General features: G+C 33.2%; 1 protein-coding gene across 3 annotated transcripts in view; it reads left to right on the plus strand.

The window, feature by feature from the left end:
- LOC114325121 (lipid storage droplets surface-binding protein 1) overlaps positions 1-24,735 on the plus strand; it is a 79,824-nt gene that overhangs the window by 21,417 nt on the left and 33,672 nt on the right. For 2 of the 3 annotated variants that reach the window (XM_028273062.2, XM_028273063.2), the window contains exons 1-3: positions 9,977-10,152; positions 14,931-15,098; positions 18,423-18,547. In XM_028273062.2, the coding sequence (XP_028128863.2) occupies positions 14,936-15,098; positions 18,423-18,547 (288 nt within the window). In that variant the 5' untranslated portion in view covers positions 9,977-10,152; positions 14,931-14,935. Of the gene's footprint in view, positions 1-9,976; positions 10,153-14,930; positions 15,099-18,422; positions 18,548-24,735 lie in introns of those variants that run through there. The other variant, XM_028273065.2, reaches the window with a different exon arrangement.

Below are 24,735 nucleotides of genomic sequence, written 5' to 3' on the forward strand. Positions count from 1 at the left end.
GACATTCACAGTATATTTTTTAGACATTCCCTGGATATAGTCGCTGATGTGACATAATACTTGCGATTTGTTTTTTCATGAGTTTTGTAAGAGAGAGTAAAAACTTTTTTTACAGTCACCTCCTGTTTTCATATGATATTTTTTGACATGTTTTGTAGTAAATTCAACTATCTTTTTACTACAAAACATGTCAAAATTTACATGTGAAAACAGGAGATGACCCTAAAAATGGTTTTTCGTCTCCTACAAAATTCATGAAAAAGCAGATAGGAGGTATTGTCACATCACCGACGATATACTAGAAGTATATGTGGCCATACCAAAGAATACATCCTTGATAAATATAAACATTTTTATTGCACAAAATCTTGTCATATATTTTTTCCCATAATCATCACTACGATGATGATTCATTGTATTGAATTGTACATTACAATTACAATCTGGTCATAACTGACCAATGAGCAATTTTAATTTAACCTAAATTACTACTGTTCCTTCAAATGAGGAGCTTACCCCATAGCGTCTCTTATCTAATCTAACAAGATCGTGCACTATTCTAACATACACAGGCACACAATCACTATGCCCTGCTTTTCGCTATCACCTATCACTCAAACTAGTTCAAAAGGCTTTGTCCTCTTCAATCTTCTAGTTTGCCCAGTATATCGAGGAGCTGGATTTCCTCAATATTCTCGTACTTATGAAGTTGTTGCTCGTGACTTCCTGCCATCTTCTTGATCATTATATCTAGGTTCCATTCCTAGGTCCTTATTTAGATCACTGTTTGTCACACACCAAGGAACATCTAAAATATTTCTCAGTATTTTGGTCGGAAATCTTTGTATGATTTTTATATTACTTGGTCTAATACACCCCTATAGTGGGCATCCATACAGGTCTTAATATTTGTTTATAAAGTAATAACTTATTATGCATCGACAATGTGGAGTTTCTTCCAACTAGCCAATACACTTTTTATATCTTTCTTTTGCCTTTCATAGCCACAAGACTATACGTTTCCTTCCTGGTTTTTTTGTAGACCACTTTCAGCTGATTCTAAAAAAAATTAAAATGAATGGTAATTTTTCTATTCTTTACAATTAAAAATCAAAAGAAATAGGTACTATTTACAGGTAATAATAGGTATGCATAAATATTCGCTTCATAAAGAATATAGAAAATTGAAAACGGATTTTATAATACTTACGTAATTGTTAGTGTATAAACAACAGAGATCCAGCCAAAGCAAAACTAACGCAGACAGGAACAGCAAAAAAACCCACTAATTTCCATTTTCCCAATATTCTTTATCTATGCATTTTCCAATCAGAGATTTTTAGGTTATCATGAGTCATGAAATTTGATGACCACGCCACCTTACATAGATACACGCGCGGCAAATTTGAAAATGAACGCAAATTGAATAGTAAATGGCCTCTCTTAAAATATTGGTAGTATATTCATATAATGTCTTGTGGTAACATTCCACCAATAATTTAATCAAATGTTCACCGAATGTTCCTTGAATATTCAGGACATGTAAACATTAATAGAACTTCGATAGTACATTCCTGAAATGTTTTGTGTTGTTAGGGCACGTGCTTTTTCAATTCTTTCTTATTTCTGCAGTATAATCGTTATTTTCTGTGATTATGGTTCCCAAGAACCTAAGTATATTTTTTATTCTCTGCTGGTCCCCTACCGTTAATATTTTGTTTGTATTGTTGTTCTTGCTAATTTTCATAAATTTGGTTTTTTGATGTTAAGAGGGTATTCTCCACTATATCTTAATATTTTGTTTATTATTCTTTCTAAGTCTTCAAAGTTGTCGGCTATTATGACTGTATCGTACCTAATGTTATTAATTAAACTTCCATTTACTTTCATGCCGACTTTCTCGTTTATCAAAGCTTCTTCTATGATTTCTTCAGAATAAACATTAAATAATAACGGCGACAGTATGCAACCCTGCCTGACCCTTCTCCTTATATCCATTTCTTCTGACACTTCCAATTTTCACATTTGACCGTTGGCTGTAGTATAAATTTTATATCAATGTTACATCCTTTACATCCAGTATGTTGCACCAATTTAATTTAACCATCAGAAAATTTAACATGTTAATTTCTCCAAAAAAATAAAAAGCTTATTTTGTAAAAGGTATATGTATTTAAAATCCCGAAAAAGGGCTGTATCACAAAACGTTTTCGAAATCAATATTCCATCATCAGTGTTATCACAGGTTTACATGCTTTAAGACACCAAAATGTACGGGTAAAAACCCTTAAATTGATTTTAAACAGTTGGGATTACATTATATTATCTGATTTTGAAAGATGTTTAAAATATTTCCAGATTAACCCCTGGCATCACATGACATCAACCATATTGGTTGGAAAATTGAAGGTAGAACCTTACATGGCAGAGTTTAGGTGACAACTGTTGTTGGGGTCCCAAAATTGACATTTTCAGCAAAATTCAGCGTGTTCGTCTCGTTTTAGAGATCAAGTCTCTAATCATCATCATCCAGCCTTAAAATTCCACTGCTGAACATAGGCCTCTTCGTCCTGTTTCCAACCCCGTCTATCTTGCGCCGCTCTCATCCAGTTTTTATTTCGCCGTCTTAAATCGTCAGTCCATTTTGTAGGCGGTCGACCGACGCTTCTTCTTTCTTCTCTTGGTCTCTATTCCAATAAGCTCTTTGTCCATAGCCCATCTGTCATTCTGGCTATGTGTCCTGCCCATCTCCACTTCAACCTGGCTATCCTTTCGATTACGTCAGTCACCTTTGTTCTTCTCTTGATTTCTTCGTCTTTGATTTTGTCTCGCAGAATTATTCCCAACATGTACCGCTCCATTCTTCTTTGTGTGACTCTTAGTTTGGTAGCCAAAGCTTTAGTTGTTAAGGTAAGTGTTTCTGATCCGTATGTCAAGACCGGGAGGACGCAAATACCTTTATTATCAAATACCTTTTTCTTCAGGCATGTAGGTAGCTCACTTTTAAAAGTTTCCCTCAGTTTTCCATATGCTATCCACCCAAGACCGATTCTTCTCTTCAGTTCATGAGTCTGTTTATCCCTGACAATCGTAAGTTTTCATGTCCCAGGTATTTATATCTATCTACGAGTTCTGTTTCTTTCCCACGAATACTGATGTTGCGGGTACCAAATGTCTAAAACGGTACTAAACTCGTAAGTTATACGAGAATTCCGTAGAATCAATAAACTGTTTCTGTTTCTGGGAAAAGGAGCCAGGATGAAAATAAAAGAGTACATAGATTAAACATATTTTTATACATTAGTGTACGGGCATCATAAGTTATCAAAGAGAGTCCATTTAAAAAATATTGTTGTGACTATGTTACAATTATGGCACATTAATTACTACAGAAAAGTTTTAAGGATGTTATGTTATCTGTGTCATTTGGGAAATATCCACGGCTTTGCTGTCTGTTGCCACCAATGTTGTGTGCTCATAAATCATCATGCTTCCAAAGTCCATCCAGTACATAGTGATAATATACATCGGAATCACTAGTCGTTAAAAAAATTGAAACTTGAACTATGATTCGATAACTACTATAAAATAAGTTGTTTATAAAAACTGCTAATTTGTTATGACTGAAAACATGCTCAATGCTGACACCGAGAACACCAAGTTCAAATAAGTTTTGATTACAATTACTTCATTTCATAGAATAAACATCAATTATATTCGTGTATAATATTTATTTTACTTTTAAAATTTACTGAAAAAATAAAATAATAATATAATAATAGTCTCCCGTTTTAAACCGCTGACGCGGCTTTGGGATTATAGCAGAGAAGTCTGCTATCTCTAGAGCAGGGGTTCCCAAATTGGGAAGCGCGCCCCCCTGGGGGACGTGAGGTCATATCAGGGGGGGCGCGAGACAAGTTGAACATTAAAATAGATTTAGTTATTTTTCTAAAATTCAAAATTAACCGCTTGTTAAACTGTGTCTGGTAACGCAGAGTAAGCAAAATACCTCAAACACCTCTTTTCGACAACACTGTGAAACGCCGTATTAATGATATGACCGAAGACATACAAAACCAGGTTTATGATGCAGTAAAATAATCACCATTTTTTGCTATTCAGCTAGACGAGAGTACTGACATAGCACAATGTTATCAGTTAATTGTTTGGTTTTCGCTCAGGCTATTTGCAATTAGTAATAGAGAAAAATGCTGATGTGATTGGGATACATTGTTTTATACATCGACAAGCCTTGACAGCAAAAACCCTTTCAAATGAACTTATGGCTGTCTCAAAGTTGTGTATTAAAGTAGTGAAGTACCTACATACATAAAAAACAGTGCGTTGAATACTCGACTGTTTAAAACTCTTTGTAAAGATTTAGAAAGTGATCACAAAACACTGCTACTTCATACAGAAGTACGATGGCTCTCAGAAGGAAACATGTTGGCAAGATTATTTAACCTTTGAGATGCAGTAATCAACTTGAAACATCAAAAGCAAACTGAGCTAAACATGACCTTCAAAAAAACATTGTACCCAAATAATATTGGCTTATTTGTCAGACAGTATTTATCAGTCAGACTTATAGTCAGTAGTTACTCATTGTGATGGAGGCTTAGTTACTCAACTTTGAAGGCGTAAAATATCAGCAAACTCCTTAAATTATTCAAATTTCCCTAAAGTAGAGCCAATCTCAGAAGAAACACGCTTCAAGGACATTTATGAAAGATCAAGTTTTGAAAATCCAAATATCAAACCATTTGGAGAGCCTAATTGAAGAGTTTCAGAAATACTTCCAAAATACTTGTGACAATTTTATTTACAGAATGTCTACTGATCCATTCCATGTCAACATAGACTCCCTGCCTGAATCACTTCAAGAAGATGCTTTGCAAATAAATCCAAATGATTTTTTGCATGATTCCTATGCAAAATACTTTGTTATAATGGACAAACCTTCATTTTGGTTAAAATATTTCAAAGTGTATCTTAGTGTATCACGGGAAGCTCTTCATGTATATTTGCCTTTTTCAAGAAACTATTTGTCCGATTTTCAACACTTGTGGCAATTAAAACAAAGTATCGAAATAAACTTGATGTTGCTAGTAACTTCTGCTGTGCACTTACTAAAACTGAGCCACGAATAAGCATACTAGTAAATAAAATGCAAGCACATCCATCTCACTAACCAACCTAATCTATTTTTCTTTTATTAATATTTTTATATTTTATGGAAACTGATATTGTTGTATCTTATGGCAGAATAAATAAATGTTTTGTTTTCAAGCTAATACTTATTTGTTTTTGTTTTGTTCCTATTTAGGCGCATACAATTTATTGTAAAGGGAGGGGGGGCGAGAAGCTTTCATTTCAACAAAAGGGGGCGTGGTACAAAAAAGCTTGGGAACCCCTGCTCTAGAGCCTACGGTATACACGGAAGGTAACAGGCAGGGTTACCAGACCTAGGGAATTTTCCCTAAACCTAGGGAATTTTGAGCCAGCTTAGGGAAAAAGCAAATTTTATTCAATTCTATGAAAAATCTAGGGAATTCTTAACATTTGTTAGACGATTTTAAAAAATCTGTTTGATTTTTTAAGCTTTATAAAATTGCACATATATTATCTACATGAAAATCGTTTTATTCGCGAATTCGGGGAATCCCAGCGATGCGTCAAAATTTAGAAGTGAAGAGAATATGACAGATATCGATTTTTACGATTATCGATTATTCCCCATTTATTAATTTGTTATCAAGGGCAAACAAACATCAATAAGGTTATGTTATAAATTTATAATTAATCAGGATTTCTGATTTCTGGGTTGTAGGATTAAATTATTATCCATAATATATAAAATCCACGAAGAGATTTCTCTGGGATTGGGTTCTACCATTAACCATAATAATATTACTAGATTATTAGATAACCATAAATGTTCGATTTTTGATTTGGTGTGTCACTTGTCAACAATAATCGATTCGAATCGATCAGTGTTTCGATCATTTTTAATTTTGACCATTTCGGACATTTTTCAGTTTGGGAGTACAATGCTAGAAGTGTACAATATTTTCCGTACAATGCTAGGATTGTACAATTTCGGGCTTTGCTCGTAACATATACAAAAAAATACTGGGTCTAATCGCGGAGGTCATCCTGAAATTACCCAGAGACAGTACGCTTGCGCATTGGCTGTTCAGATAGAAAAAGTCGACCTTATCCAATGCCCAATTTTGTAATGCGCATGCGCATATTGAAAATATATAGGGAATTCTAGGGTAAAAATGGTTGTCAAGTTGTTAGGGAAATCTAGGGAAATTTTTGCAATAATTCTAGGGAATTAAAAAAATCATCTGGCAACCCTGGTAACAGGGCCAGTGCTACCCCTGGTTTTACCCAAGATATTAATTTTATTCGGGCTGAGTTGGCCTGGGGCCTGTAGACATTAAGCCTGAGTAGGAAGTCAGACATCCTACCGCTTGAGCTATCCGGCCCACGAAAATATAAAAGGTATATAATATATATTGGATTCAAGGTTTCCGTGGGAGTATATATGTGATTTCTGTGGTTTTCCGAGTTTGACTCAGCGTTGAATAATTTTTGTTTTTAGAAAAACCATTGTTCTAGGCTAGGCCGTTCTAGGCTGCTGTACGCTCAGCTTAAATACCTTCCAGCACTTCTGGTGATTGATTCTGTACGTTAGTGAGTGGGCGGGGTCTGGTTCGCCAACATACATTTTTCTGTAGAATTGGATTCCATGCAGTTGTGAGTCTTTGGTCATCACCTCTTGTATTTAAATTCTACACAAGGACGTGGATAAGACAAGGTGATGTCCTAAGTCCTTTCTTATTCATCACTCTAATGGATGAAATTGTAAAAGAATGTAGGTGTAAGATAAACAGAACTAGGGTTGAAGTGTATATATCTACTTTACCAAGTATACGTGTCAGAGTTGATATAGGTATACCAATTACCTGGTAATTGTGGCAACATCAGAAAAATACTTGCAAGTGAATGTGAATATTATTTGTAATGAAGCTCTTAAGAAATTCGGAATGAAAATAAATATTGAAAAAACAAAAGCTTTAGTAATATCGAAAACTCAAGAAAATACAAATTAATGTGAGGCTAAATGATGAGACTATTATACATATAGAGGATTTCAAATATATAGGATCAACAATGAATGGACAAGGAAATACTGTAGGAAAAAAGAAAGAATACCCATGAACGATCACATCAATCACTTATTTTGTATTTGTTATCTTTTTCTATAACAAACGTTTGTTATTTATAGAAAAAGACAGCAAATACAAAATAAGTGATTGATACGATCGTTCATGGGTATTCTTTCATTTTTCGGACTGTATAGAACCAGAAATAAATAGCGGGGTAGTGAGTGCAACAAAATTATATTATGCATTAAATAAGAGTTAAAATTAAACTTGAAGAGTGAACTACAAAATTCGTAGTAAAATTCAAGCATGCGAAATGCGATATTTGCGAGCGGTAACCGGGGTGACCAGATGTGATCGTATAAGAAACGAAAAAATGCGTGAAAGGTGCGGTATCGGAATGACATTAGAAAGACTTGAAACGAAACAGTTATCATGGTTCGACCATACGGCGAGAATGCGTGAACGTATAACTGTAAAGAGGGTATGGAAAGGTACATCAGATAAAAACGACGAAGAGACAAGCAGGCAATATTGGGTAGAGAAAGGCAGAGAGACTATCTACTGACCGAAAGGCATGGTGACGTCTGATTTCTCCACTTACCTCGACACCAGAGGCGTGCGGTCCATGGAAGCGGGGGAAGCGCCGCTTCCCTATACCTACTTCGATATAAGAAAATATATATATTATTAATTAATACCTATTTAATAACAAAAACTTTTCCCTAATCCAAGTAATCTACATATTACCTAGGCATACACATTGAAAAATATTAAAAATTAATCGCGTACTAACGAAATCAATATGCACACAATTCAACTACATATTCGGTCCATTCCTGACAGAAGCGCATCTCAAAATCGCCGCTTGTTAAGCAGTTGTCCGGTTTAAAAATTGGTCAGGGTTCAATGACCGCAACCCACTAGTCGCGCGAATTTTGGTACTCTCTGGAAGCGATAGTCCTAGCGCATCTTAGCGCCTTCCGATTGTTACTGCTGCAGCGGTGGTTAGGTACGTACATGTACATTCGCTTAAAGAATATGTATTTCGATTTAAATTTTATGCAGATATCTTTCCTTTTACTGATCTTTTATTTGACATTTTACAGATGAAGTCAAATGACATTGCATTTTGTATAAAACAAATTGATGACTTTATTAATACATACGATAACTAAAAAACGAGAGCAGTTTAAAAATATTTGGGATAAAACTGAAAATATGGGGTTTGAACATGAAAGAAAAATAATGAAGATTGATAATGTCGGCAACAGAGAGACCTTTTGATAATATTCTATAACAAATTAATTCTAACTTTCAAAATTTTAACGATTTAAAATTTGTAGAATTATATATAATCTTAATATTTCTAATTATAATTCATCAAAATTTCCCACAGAGGAATTTATTTCACTACGATTAAATAATGAAAATCTTTTGATATCCCAGCTTTGCATTCTCAGTTAAGTGTCATTTATGAAACAACTGACATTAGTGATAAAGAAATACCCAGAAATCTGGGTATAACTCGTGATAACTAGTGGTTTAAACAAGTCACTGTGTGAAGTGGTCAAGTTGTGTGAAGTGGTAGGTACTAACTATCCCAGCCACAACTGCATCAGTTGAACGAAGTTTTTCATTATTAAAATGCATTAAAAGTTTCAAATTAAGAGTTTAAAAGAAATTCAAGAAGCGAAATTTAGCCCTATTATCCATTGAAAAAGACTGCATTCAACAATTATCAGAAGTTGATAGGAGAATAGACCTCAAGTATAAATAAGTGTCATATTGTTAAAAGTTGTGTGTTGTGGAAAATGCCTCGGAATATAATTTTTTTTAAATAGAACTCTTCTTTAGGAAACAAAGCCCGGCGCGAGGACTCAAGGCCCGAGCTAGCAATATAGATCAATGATAGGTCACTAGTCACTAGAAATAGCGGGAATAGAGTGCCTCACGCATTGATCGGGGTAGGATTTAGTGTGTACCCAGGACGTCTCACATAAGCACTTTGCTGATAGAGAGCCCCTATAGCGCATCAGAGTGTTATCAGGTGGGAAGTGGCTCGACCCTCAACCCTTAAGAAAATATTTTTATATCCTTATTGAATCGCTTCCCCTTCCGAAAAAGTAACCGCACGCCACTGCTCGACACCGTAAGGCAGGGTCACCAATTATATTCCTTTAGGGTACGTTTAGAAAACCTACGACACTTTCGGGGTTCGGATTTAATGCTACCTGTTTTTGGTCGTTTTTTTTTTCTGCAACTATAGTGTCCAATAATTTTATGAAACATTTTTGAAAAATAATGCATTTAAATTTTGAATTTTAGTAAAACTAATAATATCTGATTGTTTTTTTGGCAACTGTAGGATTGATTACTTTACTAATACAGTAAATGAAATATAAATTTTGTATTATTGTTTTCATTCATTTCTAAAAAATGTGAAAACCTTGAATTATGCGAAGAAATTCTAAACACAACTTCTTCGTCATTAAACCAGAAATAATGACAAATGCGGTGTCGAATAAAAGCTTATAATCCAAGGAGGGTACTCAAGGTAAAAAATTTGACCTAGGACTTCCGTTTTTTGAGCTGCAACCGGAAGTACTGTTTTAAAGTCGCCGAAATAGTAGAAGCCATATATTATTATTGGTTACTAATAAAACAAAAAGAAAAAAAAGTGCTTATTCAAAATTTAAAAATATCTAGAAAAGTTTATCTAATCTTTTGTGAAATTCATTGTAATGTTTTTAGCCGCCAGGAAAATATTTTGACTTATGTATTATCGCCGGTTTGAATAAGTAAACAATATTACAAAGTTTTATAGAAAGACGAGTATAATGAGGTAACACTTTAATTTAAGTAATGACTCTAATTTTTGTTAAGATAAATATTCTTCCAAAGCTGATACGTTTTATGAATTAATAGTGAGTGATCGTTGTGTGGTTACTAAATACATAGGATATTTTTAGAGGAGGTAAGTAATTATTTTTTTAACTTAAATAAATTATTAACTTAATTATTCGTTCAAAGATTCATTATCTTCTTCTCTATCTTCTGTTGTTAAAAGCATCTGTGTGTTTAAGCAGGTCCAGTCGCGAATGTTTTTCAGCCAGGATGTTTGCCGTCTTCTAGAACCCCTTTTTTCTTCGATTTTACCCTTCATAATAAGCTATAACAACATTTCTAAGTATGAGCCCCAAATATGCTGTTTTTCTCCTTTTAATGGTGATCACAAGTTCTCTTATCTCTTCCCATTCTGTGCAACACCATTTCGTTCGTAATATGATCGGTATTTTCAAAATTCTCCTAAAAAACCACATCTCAAAAGCTTCCAGCTTTCTCATTAAGTCGACATTAACAGTTCAAGCTGCGGCACATAAAGAAGAATAGAGCGAATATAACATTTTTTTACCATCCGATATCGTATTTGCAGATTGAGTCTGTGGTTACTTGGTCTCCGAGTTACTTTATTTTGGTTATGCAACTGATTTCGGATTTAGATCTTCCGTAATCCAGACTTCTAAGTATTTCATTTTGACTACTTGTTTAATATCTTCTTTTTTTGTCTGGACTCTTGTTATGACTTTATCCCTCTTACTGATCACCACGGTTTTGTTTTCTTTATGTTTATTTATTGTTAAACCAAACTGTTCCTCAGTACCACAAATTGTGTTTAGTAGCGTCTGCAGATCTTTCTGATTTTCAGCGATAATGACTGTATCGTCAGAATAGCGAATGTTATTTATATTTTCACAATTCATCTTGATCCCTTCTTCACAGTTTTTTAAGTGCTTGTGTAAGTAACTCTTCGAAGTATATATTAAATAATAATGGTTAAAGTACACAGCCCAGTCTCACTCTACTTATCTGTTGCACATCCGTGCGATTTCTATCTAATTTTAGCACAGCCTGTCGGTTCCAATAGAGATTTCTCACTATGTTAATATCATTTTTTTCGAGTCTTTTACGCTTTCGACATTCCATGAAAATGTTATGTTTAACTTTGTCGAAAGCTTTCTCATAGTCTATAAATGCAACGAAAAGATATTTTTGTCGGTATCGACATTTTTGGGCAAGAGTTGTGAAAATATACAGAGCTTCTACTGTTCCGAAGACATTACGAAAGCCAAACCGTCTATTACTCATATCCCCTTCACCTTTCTGAATGTTCTTGTATGCATAACCTTCAAAAATGTTTTGACTTTTTTAAATGTATAAGTTCCATATGTACCGGTCTATTTTTTGTACATTCCTTTTTAAATTATTTGTTGGAGTGTACATGTATATAATGTAATCTATTCACGACCTTCCTACAGTAAATGCTGCCTGATCATTCCTGATTTTATTTAGAGACAGATAGAGATAGATTTTTCCAGTTTTTGCTTCAGTATTTTTCCATTTAAACTACCCATACATGCTATGCACTAATGGTAGGGGAGCAAAGTATGCTACATTTGCAGTCACTTGAGCGTTATAGGTAGGGGTCGCCAAGTTCTTGAAAATTTCAAGATCTTGTCTTGATCTTGTCTTGATTTCAAGACAAGATCAAGACAAGAAGTAATTTTAGATTTCAAGACAAAAAGGAAATTGTATGTCAATACCAAGATTTCTTGTCAAGAAAACAAGAAATCTTGAAATATCTTGACTAATAATGAAAACTTGAAAACAGGAGGAAAAAAGATTGTTTTTCTTCCTGTAGTGCCAGTATCGCCACTAGTACTACTACTACCACTATCCTGCATTGGTAAATGCTGCTGCTTTTTCCTTTTGTTGCCACTATCGCAGACATTACAGTCTCACTGCTCACTGGTTTCACTTTTGTCATTCTCAGTATTCAGTCTCACTGATTATTTCATATTGACTTAAATCGTAGCGCTTACGTTTCTTTCTATTGCTTTTTGGTAAGTATTCTGAGCCAGAATCAGAGACTCAGCCGACATACTATTTACTGAAGAGTCCATGTTACTCATGGTAGAATAGGAAATAATTTTAATATAATGTACTATATATCACTAATATTCACAAGCTGGCATCAAAAATATAACGAAACCGGTACAGACTACCAGTTTGTAATCTTAACCTTACTTAACTAAAAGGGATAAAGCATGCAACTGCGCATCAATTTTTCGTTCGTCAGGAAACAAATGCAGATCAGGGACTCCCCGGGGTCGGAAGCCCGAGTCAGTGAAAGCAGTGTTAGCATGCAACACAATAAAAAGGTTGCCGAAGAATCACCAGACCGGGTAATCAAGAAATTTCAAGATCTTGAAATTTCTTGAGTCAAGACAAGATACAAGGTGTCAAGAAATCGTCAAGACAAGATTTTATAAAATTTCTTGATTTTTTCTCAAGACAAGACAAGAAGTTGTTATCAAGACAAGAATTCTTGTCTTGCCGACCCCTAGTTATAGGGACCTATTGGGTTGTGATTATTAGGTCCTAAAACCAAAAAAAGTTAAGTAAAATTTTCCATTTTAGTGGGGACTTTCCATTTTTAAATCTAATTTTCCGTTTTTTTAAACAATCGTTTTTCCGATTATATCACCATCTATATATAATTCGAAAAAATGTCTCGAATAAAAGTTGCTTATTTTTACGTAAAGAATCCAAATCTACAATAAAAATTTGGGGGTCCCATTTAAGATTTTAAAGTAACCCACCTCCACCTCCGTGGGGGGTCGTGTTTGGTACCATTCGATATATTTTTCAAAAACATTTTGAAAGTGTATTTTGTAGTTTTTCGATCTGATGTTCATTTTGCGAAATATCACGGGGTTTGTATTTAAAATTTTAAATTTACCCCCCCCCCTCACCCTTCACCGTGGGTGTCATGTTTAGTACCATTCGATAGATTTTGAAAAATATTGAAGACGTATTTTTTAGTTTTTCGATCTGACGTTCATTTCGCGACATATCCGCAAATCGTCAGATTTTTGAAAAATACACTCTTTTGCATGTACTTAACTTACCTTATCTTAATCTGACAATTTCGAGTGTTTTTAAGGATAGATTTTTTTTCGGGCCCCCCTTAACGAACTTTCCTGTGTTAAGAGCCAATATATGGTAGGGGTACATTTACAGAGTACAAGGTTTCTCCCCATATGATAATCTGACGCTCTCGAGTAACTGTAAAAATCCCCGCTTGGGCTCCCCTACCATAATGTCCCTGTGGTTATTGCATTTAATATTCCGGCCTATTCTAGAGGCTCTATGTTTAGTTTATGTCCCCTATCATATTATGTCCTTTGCCGGGTATTCTTGTGTTTTGGTTTATGCTTAAATACTATGACGTTAAGATCCCAAAGGATGACTATTTTTTAATTTTTTTTTCTATGCTTTCATTGATAATAAATTGATAGTATCTCCAGTTTTATGTACTTTTTGAGAGACGAACTCTTTACAAAGGATATTATTGGACATTACAAATGCGGATTTACTGCGGGAAAGTCGACTATACACTAAATACGCGCACATAGCCACATTTTAGGAAAGTCACTAGAATATACATATATACACACCATCTCTTTGTCGATTTTAAAGCAGCCTATGAAAGCGAGTGTTATTAATTTTGCCTTCTTCTTTAGCCCATTTCTATCCAACTTTGGACATAGGCCTTCCCCAAATCTTTCCATATCTGTGTTCCTGTAGCTTTTACAATATCATCCTTCCATCGCATCTGAGGTCTTCCTCTTCTTCTCCTTCCTGTCCACGGTCCACAGTTTTGTATTTCAGCATTCCATCTTTTATCTTCCTGTTTCGCATTGTGTCCTGCAAACCTCCATTTTAACCCTGATATATCGTCGGCTTACTGCCAAAACCAATTAACTCCACTTTTTAAAGTTTTGAGGAATCGACGTTTTAAACTTTAATTTGAAATGAAAAATCGTTTGAATTTAAAAATGATTTAATGACTGAAAAATATTAAAATAAATAACATTATAAACGAAACATTTTGTTAAAAAATTATTAAAATGAAGTAAAAGTTAAAAAAAAGTACAAAAAACATTTTTTTTCGGCACTTGTCGGGTTTTGGCTGTACAAAGTTGTCAACTTCTAAGTAACTTTGAACATCACTCTCCTCCAAATCAGGCACTTGTCTTGTTTTGGCAGAACTAGAATATTGTAAATGATAAAATACTATTTTATTTAAACAGAGATGTGCAGACAACTGCACATATCTGTTTTTGGCTGAATAAAAGTGTCATCATTGGAATTAGTTGTTTTGAGACCCTTCTGTTTCCGACATTTAAAATCTGCTTTGAAGTGTCTGGTTTCATCAGTACATTCTTTGATAATTATTAAGTACAAAGGCGTACTTAACTCAGAATCGACAAAAAGTGGAGTTAGTTGGTTTTGGCAGTAAGCCTACGATATGTTCTGTTACATTTTTTACTTTTATTTTCTCTCCTATCCATTTGTTTCATTTTCTGTCTTGAAGTTTTATTCCCAACATGGATCTTTCCATTTCTCTTTGAGTTATTTCTATTTTGTTTATGTTGGCCTTTGTTAATGTCCATGTTTCTGAGCCATACGTCAGAACCGGAAATTGTGTCTTATTTTATATTTATTGCTAGCCCTATACCTTCTGCACCTTGTCTTCATTCGACGTAAGTTTTTTCCATCGCATCTTTTGTTCTTCTCATTATTGTTGTCCTGTCAATGTATTGAGAGAAGTGTGTTTTTCAATGTAATATTTAATGTATACCGTTTGTAATATAACGATCGTATAAAAAAGTCTTTTATATATTTCAGGTAACATGGCTCATAGAAAACGAAGAAATCGAATAAGAAAATCGTATGCAACTAAACGTTTGGAAAAAGAAATTTTGGAACAACTGACTACTACATCACAAAATACAACCAAGCCGGTTATTGCACAACCATGCTATGTTACAGTTGGGGTACAGACTGAAGATGAATGTATGTTAGAATCTTCTTGATATCTTTTTTTATAAAGGAATCATAGCTTGTTAGCAAAAAAAGTATAAACAAGTAGTTGCTTTTGTGTTTAATTATGGTACTGTATATTTAAAAAAATAATAATAATAAAAATCAAAAGGGAATTTCTTAATGTACCTAGTTAAACATGCGGAAGACACAGTATGGTAAATAAGGGTGGATTTACCTTCATAAGGGTTAGTTAGTTAGGAACTCTGTATTTCGCATCAATATTTTATTGTTTCTCCAAATACATTTTTAATAATACGGATAGTACTCAGTTGATGACAGTAAAGTAACCACTGTAATCTATCCAAGGTGTCACTCTCAGGCTAGCCCCAAATCTAACTAACTTCTCCCTCAATCTATTCGCGTCCTCTTTATTTATCACAAATACCAAATGATTATGACACACATATAGGGCTTTTCATTCACAGTCATTTGTTTCGAGCTTCTGTCATGTGTCACATAATATTAATATATCTACGTCATACGTTATTGGTATATACCAATGATACAAACCAAATACGTATGACGTAGATATATTAATATTATGTGACACATGACAGAAGCTCGAAACAAATAACAATCGATGAAAAGCCCTATACACTCTCATTATGTCAAATTTAATTGTATAATATTATGTTATTGCTTAACTAGCAGAAAACCATTATGTCATCAAATGCACACCGTTTTGTGATCTACTTTCGCAAGTACACAAGTGATCATATGTTTTGTTATTTTTACCAATCTATAAATAAAGGTCGTAGTTGGTTATTTCCTATTTTAAAGAATTTGTAAAGCTAAGATTTTGTTAGAATTATTCGTGAGATATTTATCTCTCTACAACAATAATTCTGTCAGAAAATACATTGAAGATCTACAAACTCTGGTTGATCGTATTCACCAAGTAGGAAATGGGCATTAAAATAAACTCAAACGAAACAAAATTTATACAAACTACAGACAGAGCTTTTATTATGTCTTTTATTAGTTATTATTTATTGTGGTATCGACAAATAAATAATCAATAGAAAGAAAATAGAAAAGTCCCAGTTACAAAATTCATTATTAAAATAATAATAAATAATTATTTAAATCTGAAACTTTTCTTATTCCACTCCACTGAGGACGTCGCAAGACAGAAACAGCTGTCTGGAAATTGTGTATCGCCTCTGAATCGAAAGGAAGCATAAACTGTCTTTCATTTTCACCTTTATCTTTACTTAGATCTTGACTATTGGGAACTTTCTTTCGGACTTTTTTCCTAGACGAATGAAAGCGGAATGTGACTGCATATCAGTGCTGTTTTATCCACTGGGCGCTTGGGGCGGGCGCCCAGAGGCCCGGGCCCCGGAGGGGCCCGTTTCTTTTAATTATAAAAAAATAAATCAGCTAAATAATTTACATATTCTCCGAAAAAATCTCATACGCAGATACGCCAATACACTGCAAACGCCTTTGTTCTATTGTTACATCTCTTCACGCCTATACACAGTGCCGTAGCCTAGCCCCGCAGGGGCCCCGTGTCAATGTTTGACCCCCCGTGTTCAGAAAGTTGTCAGATTTCGCCATGTCATTGATTAAAAACTACCCAGGTAGTGGGTAAAAACTGTGTAGGTTATTAATCAATGACCATGTCTCGAATTGTATCCAAAATAATCGCACAAACGGAGTTTTTTTAGTTTCTGATAATTTCTTTTTGAATTGTGGGGCTTAAATAAAAATTTATCTAACTTTTCGGCTTTAAAATAAGTTCTTTTAAAATAGGAACAAAATAAGTCCTTTTAAAATAGTTAAACGCAAGGCAAAAATAGATATACATAAATCTAATTTATAGATAAAGAATAGATTATTCTTGAAAATGCCAATACCCAAACAATAGGTATACACTCTTTCAAACATTCAAAAGTTAAGTTACAAAAATTGCAATTTGGCATTATACAATGGCCTCTAAGGCTAGCACTCCACTTGCGATTTGTAGTCGCAGCGACAAAAAAATCGCTGTCGCAGAAAATCCAGAGTCTAGAAAATTAATCGCTGTTTTCAGAATCGCGAATTTAATGCTACAAGAATGTAACATCAACTTTTAGATGTTTTTTTAATCTAGAGATAAAGAAGAAGTCAAGGCGCCAATTAATACTTTATGCGAGAAACATAAAAACGATGTTGATGAAACCAAAGAGAACTTGCAGAATGAAATTACCCATTTTGTAACGTTATGCCAAAATTTGAATAAACATCATAGAATTTATGAAAAATTTGATTCTTCTAGGAGGTAAAAGCAACTTTTCCCAATATTTTAACTTTACTGTAAATTTATTTGACGATACCAATTTCTAATGCCTCAGGCGAGCTGTCTTTTTCGGCTTTAAAAAGAATAAAAATATATTTAAGGTCAAATTTAGATCAAGAAAACCTAGACGCATTATCAATATTGTATATTATAGAGAATGAAGAACTAGAGAAACTGAATTGTGATAATATTATATGGCAGTTTGCGCATGCCAAGTCAAGAAAAAAAAGTGATCTAATTTTTGTCTTTATGTATTTTTTAGAATATGTTTTTTTGCTTGTCATGTGTTGTTTTGTGGAACTTTCTGTTTTTTATTTATGTTTTTAAATGTATTTTTTGGATTATTTTTTACGTTTGCTATTCTTCTTGCTTGTTTAAAAAATATTTTATGAATTTTACAATAAACCTACATAGTTAATGCAGTTGTGTTCTTTTTAAAAAACTGACAACGAATAGCAATGAAGGGGGCCCCTAAACCTCCAGCGCCCAGGGCCTGAAGTTAGGTTAAACCGGCACTGCTGCATATTGTAGAGTCCTTTTCACTTTCTTTATTTGTTGTCACTTGTCTTATAAATTGTAAAAGTCGCAGATTAAGGATGTCGCCAGAAAGGAGTTCCAATAAAAAAATTTCAGATTTAAATAATTATTTATTATTATTTTAATAATGAATTTTGTATCTGGCACTTTTCTCTTTTCTTTAAGAGATGTTACTACAGCGTTCTAAAAGAGGATTTTAAACTATTTTTGAAATTCCACCTAAATCGACAGTTTGGTTTCGACAGAAGTGTGCACGCAGCTCTACTGAGGACGTCGTAAGGCAGAAACAGCTATCTGGAGATTGTGCATCGCCTCTGAATCGAATGAAGACATAAACTATCTTTCATTTTCACGAATAATCAATACTTCACGAATTAATAATTTACAAACAACAAAGGTTTTTTGTTCACAATACCGTTTTATAATATAGCTATTGTAGATAATTTAGTCTAATACATAGTTTTTTGTTGTAGTGCCGTCAATACATAAGAAGAAAGCTTTTGATATTAATGATCTAGAATCAGTAGCACGAATCTCTCATATACCAATTGTAGAATCAGGATGGAGTTATGCCGAAGGAGTCTATATGAAAATTAAGGTGAATAGAATATTCTATATTAATCTTCTTCTTCTTCTGGTTTCTATCGGTTTCGGATGTTGGAAATCATATTGGCAATCATAACCTTGCTCGCTGCGGCTGGAAACAGTTCCGTTGAGGTTTCGCTGTGTCTAGGTACACGCTAACGTGCACGCAAATAAAAAAGTTAGGTACACGCTTAAACGTCATCAAGTCAGTGACGTCATTATTTAGCGTGTACTATGACTGGGCTTTTTGGTACACGCTAATTTGAGCCGCGTGTATGTTGTGGTATTAAGTATCTGTAAGTATCGCTAGTAAGTGTGGTTAGAATTTGTCTAATCACGTTATGTTTACACTTTAATATTGATTTGTAAAGAGTTTCCTTATTTTTTACTTGTTTAGTGTTTTTTTAAAATTAGCTATGGAGTATGAACAATTATTTAGTTCTTTTAATGAGTTTAACAACATTCTAAAACAGTATGAAAAAGATAAGAGACAAAAATTCGTGATTAAGGGTAGCAGAAGTAATACAATAAAATATACGGGCGATTGATTAGTGTGATAAAGCTCAGTAGATCCGCTATAGTAATAGATAGCAATAAAAGTTAGTAACAAAAATTTTAGCAAACTTTGAACTTCATATTACAAAATTACTAAAATTAGTTAGAATGTTACAGGACGTTCGATAATATAGTGGCAGACCAAACTTATGTTTTTTAAATGGAACACCCTATATTTTATTTTATGTTCGAAATCGTCTTAACTTTCATATCACAAAAATATAAAGGTTTATTATGCTATATAGGGTATTTACAAAGTTATAACCAATTTTCTATGAAAATCGTAACAAGTTCAAGTCCCTGTATAAATAAAAATAAACACTACAACAAAAATAAACACCAATATAAACTGGTATAATTAACTTACGTATAAAAATTATTTTAGCAGCATTTTGTATATATTATTATCATGTTACTAATATTTATTTTGCTAACTTGAATATACAGGGTGAGTCATGAGGAACTGTACATACTCCTACCTCGTATAGAGGCCCCTATGGGGAATAACAAATGACCATTAAAAAGTATCTGCTACCATTGTTTAATAATATACAGGGCGAGTTTCGAATTTTGACAGAAAATTGTATTCGTCATAATTTTTGAAAGGTCAGATCGATGTGTCTCTTATTTTGGTCAATCGTTACACTATTACCACAGCATAATAAACGAAACCAGCAAGGACACTCCCTGATGCCGCCTTTGAAGTTGAAAAGTATAGGGTCGCCATTTTTCGCGTAGTACATCTCAGTGGTGATGTGATGTGTTGGTTCATCAGTGTCACCAACTTTATTGCCCGTAAGAGATTCTTTTTGAATATATTCTGGAATTTATGCAAAAGATTAACAATACAATCGCCATTCATCGTCAATATTTTGTGTTATGTCCCAATTATTGACATAATTCCCACAGGCATACGTATAAAATTATGTTAAAAAATATGAATGTCAAGTAAATCTGATAATTATGTACAAATCGGCAACACTGTCGATTTTCTACATTGTCTGGTACTACGCACAAAATGGCCGAAGATCTGCGCAGTAATAGTGCGCGAACTTTTCCCGCCTACTAGTGTGTCACTGCTGTTGCGTTTTCTATGCTGTGCTATTACCACCTAATCAACTGATTTAGTCAAACTAGAAAAAAATCAGGTCCGGCTTTAAAAAATTAGTTCGTTTTGGTCTTAGAAAACAGTTCACCCTGTATACGCTTTTTGAAAACTCTAAGATGAATTTTACAAATTAGACAAATAGGCAATTAAAGTGGCATATTTATTTTTTTCCCCACACGATTACTAAATTTTTTATAACAAAATCAAATTTGACTATGAATTAAAAGTTTGGTAAAGTGAACCATATATTTAAAAAAATTAACTTTTATTACAAGAATTAATTTTTTTAACAAATATTTAATTTATTTTACCACCCAATCAACTGATTTATTCAAACAAGGAGAAATCAGGTCCGGCTTTAAAAAATTAGTTCGTTTGGGTCTTAGAAAAAATTTCACCCTGTATACGCTTTTTGAAAACTCTAATATGAATTTTACAAATTAGACAAATAGGCAATTAAAATGGCATATTTATTTTTCCCCACACGATTATTTAATTTTTTATTAAAAAATCAAATTTGTTAAAATCGCAATTATACCATAAAAATAAAAAAAAATAAACAACGTTTTTCTTAAAATCAAAAGTTTCACCATTTTTTTTTTATATAACACGTCTAGATCTAAAACTCCCCATACACTTCTCTTTGGACTCTATAGTTTAACATAGACGTGATCAAATAGATAAATTTTAAATTTTTTCACTTAATTTTTGCGATTTAACTTTTAAATTCACGAATCTGCACCTTTTATTTTTAAAAATTCATAACTTTTACGAGAAGAAGACTGAAAGTCTACAACAATTTTCATAGTCTTCACAATGGTAAGAGATATGTGCTGTAGAAATTTCAGAAAAAAAAATATTAAATTGGAACAGAGTCGTAGCAAGTTACCGTGATTTCATTTTTTTTTTTTTTTTCATTTTTAGGTTAAAATTCCGATTTTGACAAATTTGATTTTTTAATAAAAAATTAAGTAATCGTGTGGGGAAAAAAATAAATTCGCCATTTTAATTACCTATTTGTCTAATTTGTAAAATTCCGATTATAGTTTTCAAAAAGCGTATACAGGGTGAAATTTTTTCTAAGACGAAAACGAACTAATTTTTTAAAGCCGGGCCTGATTTTTTTTCTAGTTTGAATAAATCAGTTGATTGGATGGTAACATAAATTAAAATTTGTTTAAAAAAAATTAATTTTTGTAATAAAAGTTAATTTTTTTAAATCTATGGTTCACTTTACCAAACTTTTAATAATTATTCATAGTCAAATTTGATTTTTTTATAAAAAATTAAGTAATCATGTGGGGAAAAAATAAATATGGCATTTTAATTGCCTATTTGTCTAATTTGAAAAATTCATATTAGAGTTTTCAAAAAGCGTATACAGGGTGAAATTTTTTCTAAGACCCAAACGAAAAATTTTTTAAAGCCGGACCTGATTTTTTCCTAGTTTGAATAAATCAGTTAATTGGGTGGTAGGATAAATTAAATATTTGTTAAAAAAAAATTAATTTTTGTAATAAAAGTTAATTTTTTTTAATCTATGGTTCACTTTACCAAACTTTTAATTCATAGTCAAATTTGATTTTTTTATAAAAAATTAAGTAATCGTGTGGGGAAAAAAATAAATATGCCACTTTAATTGCCCATTTGTCTTATTTGTAGAATTCATATTAGAGTCTTCAAAAAGCGTATACAGGGTAAAATTTTTTCTAAGACCCAAACGAACTAATTTTTTAAAGCCGGACCTGATTTTTTTCTAGTTTGACTAAATCAGTTGATTGGGTGGTAATAGTGTAACGATTGACCAAAATAAGAGATACATCGATCAGACCGTTCAAAAATTATGACGAATACAAGTTTCTGTCAAAATGCGAAACTCGCCCTGTATATTATTAAACAATGGGAGCAAACACTTTTTAATGGTCATTTGTTATTCTCCATAGGAGCCTCTATACGAGGTAGGAGTATGTACAGTTCCTCATGACTCACCCTGTATACTTTTATAAAAATATTGTTTTATTACAATAATTAAGTTTGAAATATCTGAATAGTTTTATTTTCCTTCCCCTTCCCTTAATAAAAATATTTTCTATCAAAGAAACAACAAACACTAAGCATATCAAAATAGCGTGTACAAAAATATAAAGTCACTGCGCACGCTAAATAATGACGTCACTGGCTTGATGAAGTTTAATTGGCGTGTACCTAACTTTTTTATTTGCGTACACGTTAGCGTGTACCTAGACACAGCGTTGAGGTTTTCTTAAACCATGGTCTCAAATTCCGCAGCCATGATATTCTACTTCTACTGGATCCGCGCTTACCTTTGACTTTACCTTGCAATATGGATTGCAGCAGAGAGTAACGGTGCTGATTTCTCATAACGTGTCTCAGATACTCCAATTTTATGCGTTTGATGGTAACCACAATCTCCGGTTCCTTCTTCATTCTTCCTAGAACTTCCTTGCTCATAATCCATGCTGTCCATGATATTCTCAGCATTCTTGTATAAAGCCACATCTCAAATGGTTCAAGTTTTTTAATAGTGGTGTCTGTAAGCGTCCATGCCTCCGCTCCGTAGAATAATACAAAGAAAACATAACATCTCAAATCAGTGGCGTGCTGGCCATATAAATGAATCGGTGCCATCACCGAGAGGCCGCGGCCTCTTGAGGCCGGTCAAATAGATTTTTTCACAAAAAATTTTAGATGTAACAAAAAAAATATTTAATTTCTAATTGATTGTTAATTTTGCTAATAATATACTCACGGACAAAAATATTTCATATGCATGTGAAATGAAATTTTTGGTGGTACCCCCCAAATCTTTAGCCCCCCAGTATCATAGGAATAGTATTTTTCCAAATGCGATTTTTTTAAGTGTCATATAAATGCTATAATCGGATTTAAATCTGATCTGGGCTATATGCTGGCCAATATAATTTTTAAATTGAATCTCACAACCAGTATGTCATATCCAGTGGCTTGCAAATGGCAAGATATGATCTAATAAAATGTTTCCAATGTACATGTCAGTTGGCATCGCCTAATCACCTCCACGTGTTCGGTATGTCCTTTCAACGCTCCGTAGCACTATTCGCCACCACCAAACCTAACGCTCTGTATGAGGTTACAACTGGCATACTGTTCACCAACTCTTCTGTAGACGAAGTTTTGTCAATCTTGCTTCCATATAATGAACGGTATGCCAGATGTAACCTCATACAAAGCGTTAATTTTGATTGTGGCGGCATAGTGCTATGGAGTGGTATTTCGTGGAAAGGAGATACTACCGAACTTGTGGAGGTAATTGGGTTAATGACAGCTGATATGTACATTAAAAACATTTTAGAAAATCATGTTTTGCCATTTGCCAGCCATATCGGATAACAAATTCGTGTTAATGCACCATAACGGAGGTCTTTATGTCGGTAGAAGAGTGAATACTTACCTTGGTGAGATTCAATTTAAAAATTATGTTGGCCACCATATAGCCCACATCAAATTTAAGTCCGTTTATACCATTTATAGAATACTTTAAAACATCGCATTCGGAAAAGAAATCTGATTTCTGTGACACTGGGGGCAGCACCAAAAATTTAATTCCACACGTTAATTTCAAAATATTAATGCAATATTTTTGTCCGTGGGTGTATTATTAAAACATTTCAACACCATTTAATTTTTTTTTAATTGTAAAATACAGTTTAATTAAGTAAATGAATGAGACTATATACATAAATAGATTGCTACAGATTTATTTTCATACATACAAGTATATTTATGGTTTTCCAATTTCCTTCAAACTCTGTAGAATAAAAAATGGAAACACGTCTTGCACATTTTTGACGGAATTATTGGAAGTATCGAAAAACGCTTTTATCAAGACAAATCGTTTTATGATGATTTCTGCCTTACTGCATACAATATTGTCATATAATGTCATTGATTATTTGTAAGATTGCTTATTATTAAATAAAAAAATATAGCAAATTAAAAAACTCGTTGAATTCAAAGTTTTATGTTCTATTTAAAAATAATTTATATTTTTGTTTTTTTAATTTTATAACTAACGAATGAAGCATCCTGATAATAGAAATAGATGGGAGGCCGCTTTGCTATAAAATCACCGGGCCGCTTAAAAAGTTCCAGTACGCCACTGTCTCAAACGTCTCATTTTTGTATCTAGGGATATGTTGTGGCTTTTGAAGATGGCACTCATTTTGTTGTTGAAGTCCGTTCTTGCATTTCCTATGCGGCACTTTATTTCCTGTATATTGCTCCGCTGCTATATTAATCACTATCTTTTTTTAACCTCCCAATTTATTTACAATCTGTAAAACAAGTTACAATGAGTAAATGTTGTGACCACTAGTGTAGGTGACTTGGAGAAAATGATTCATTAATGATTTTCTTTGTAAATATTTTACATAGATATAAAATTGTTTGTCTCTGCGGGAATTACGGCACATATAACTAAAATCGCGAAGGTAAATCACTAGGTGTATTTCGTCTAAGTCTTCGTCTGACTGGTGGTC

Source organism: Diabrotica virgifera, chromosome 5, assembly GCF_917563875.1.
Source record: "Diabrotica virgifera virgifera chromosome 5, PGI_DIABVI_V3a".
Lineage (NCBI taxonomy): Eukaryota > Metazoa > Arthropoda > Insecta > Coleoptera > Chrysomelidae > Diabrotica > Diabrotica virgifera.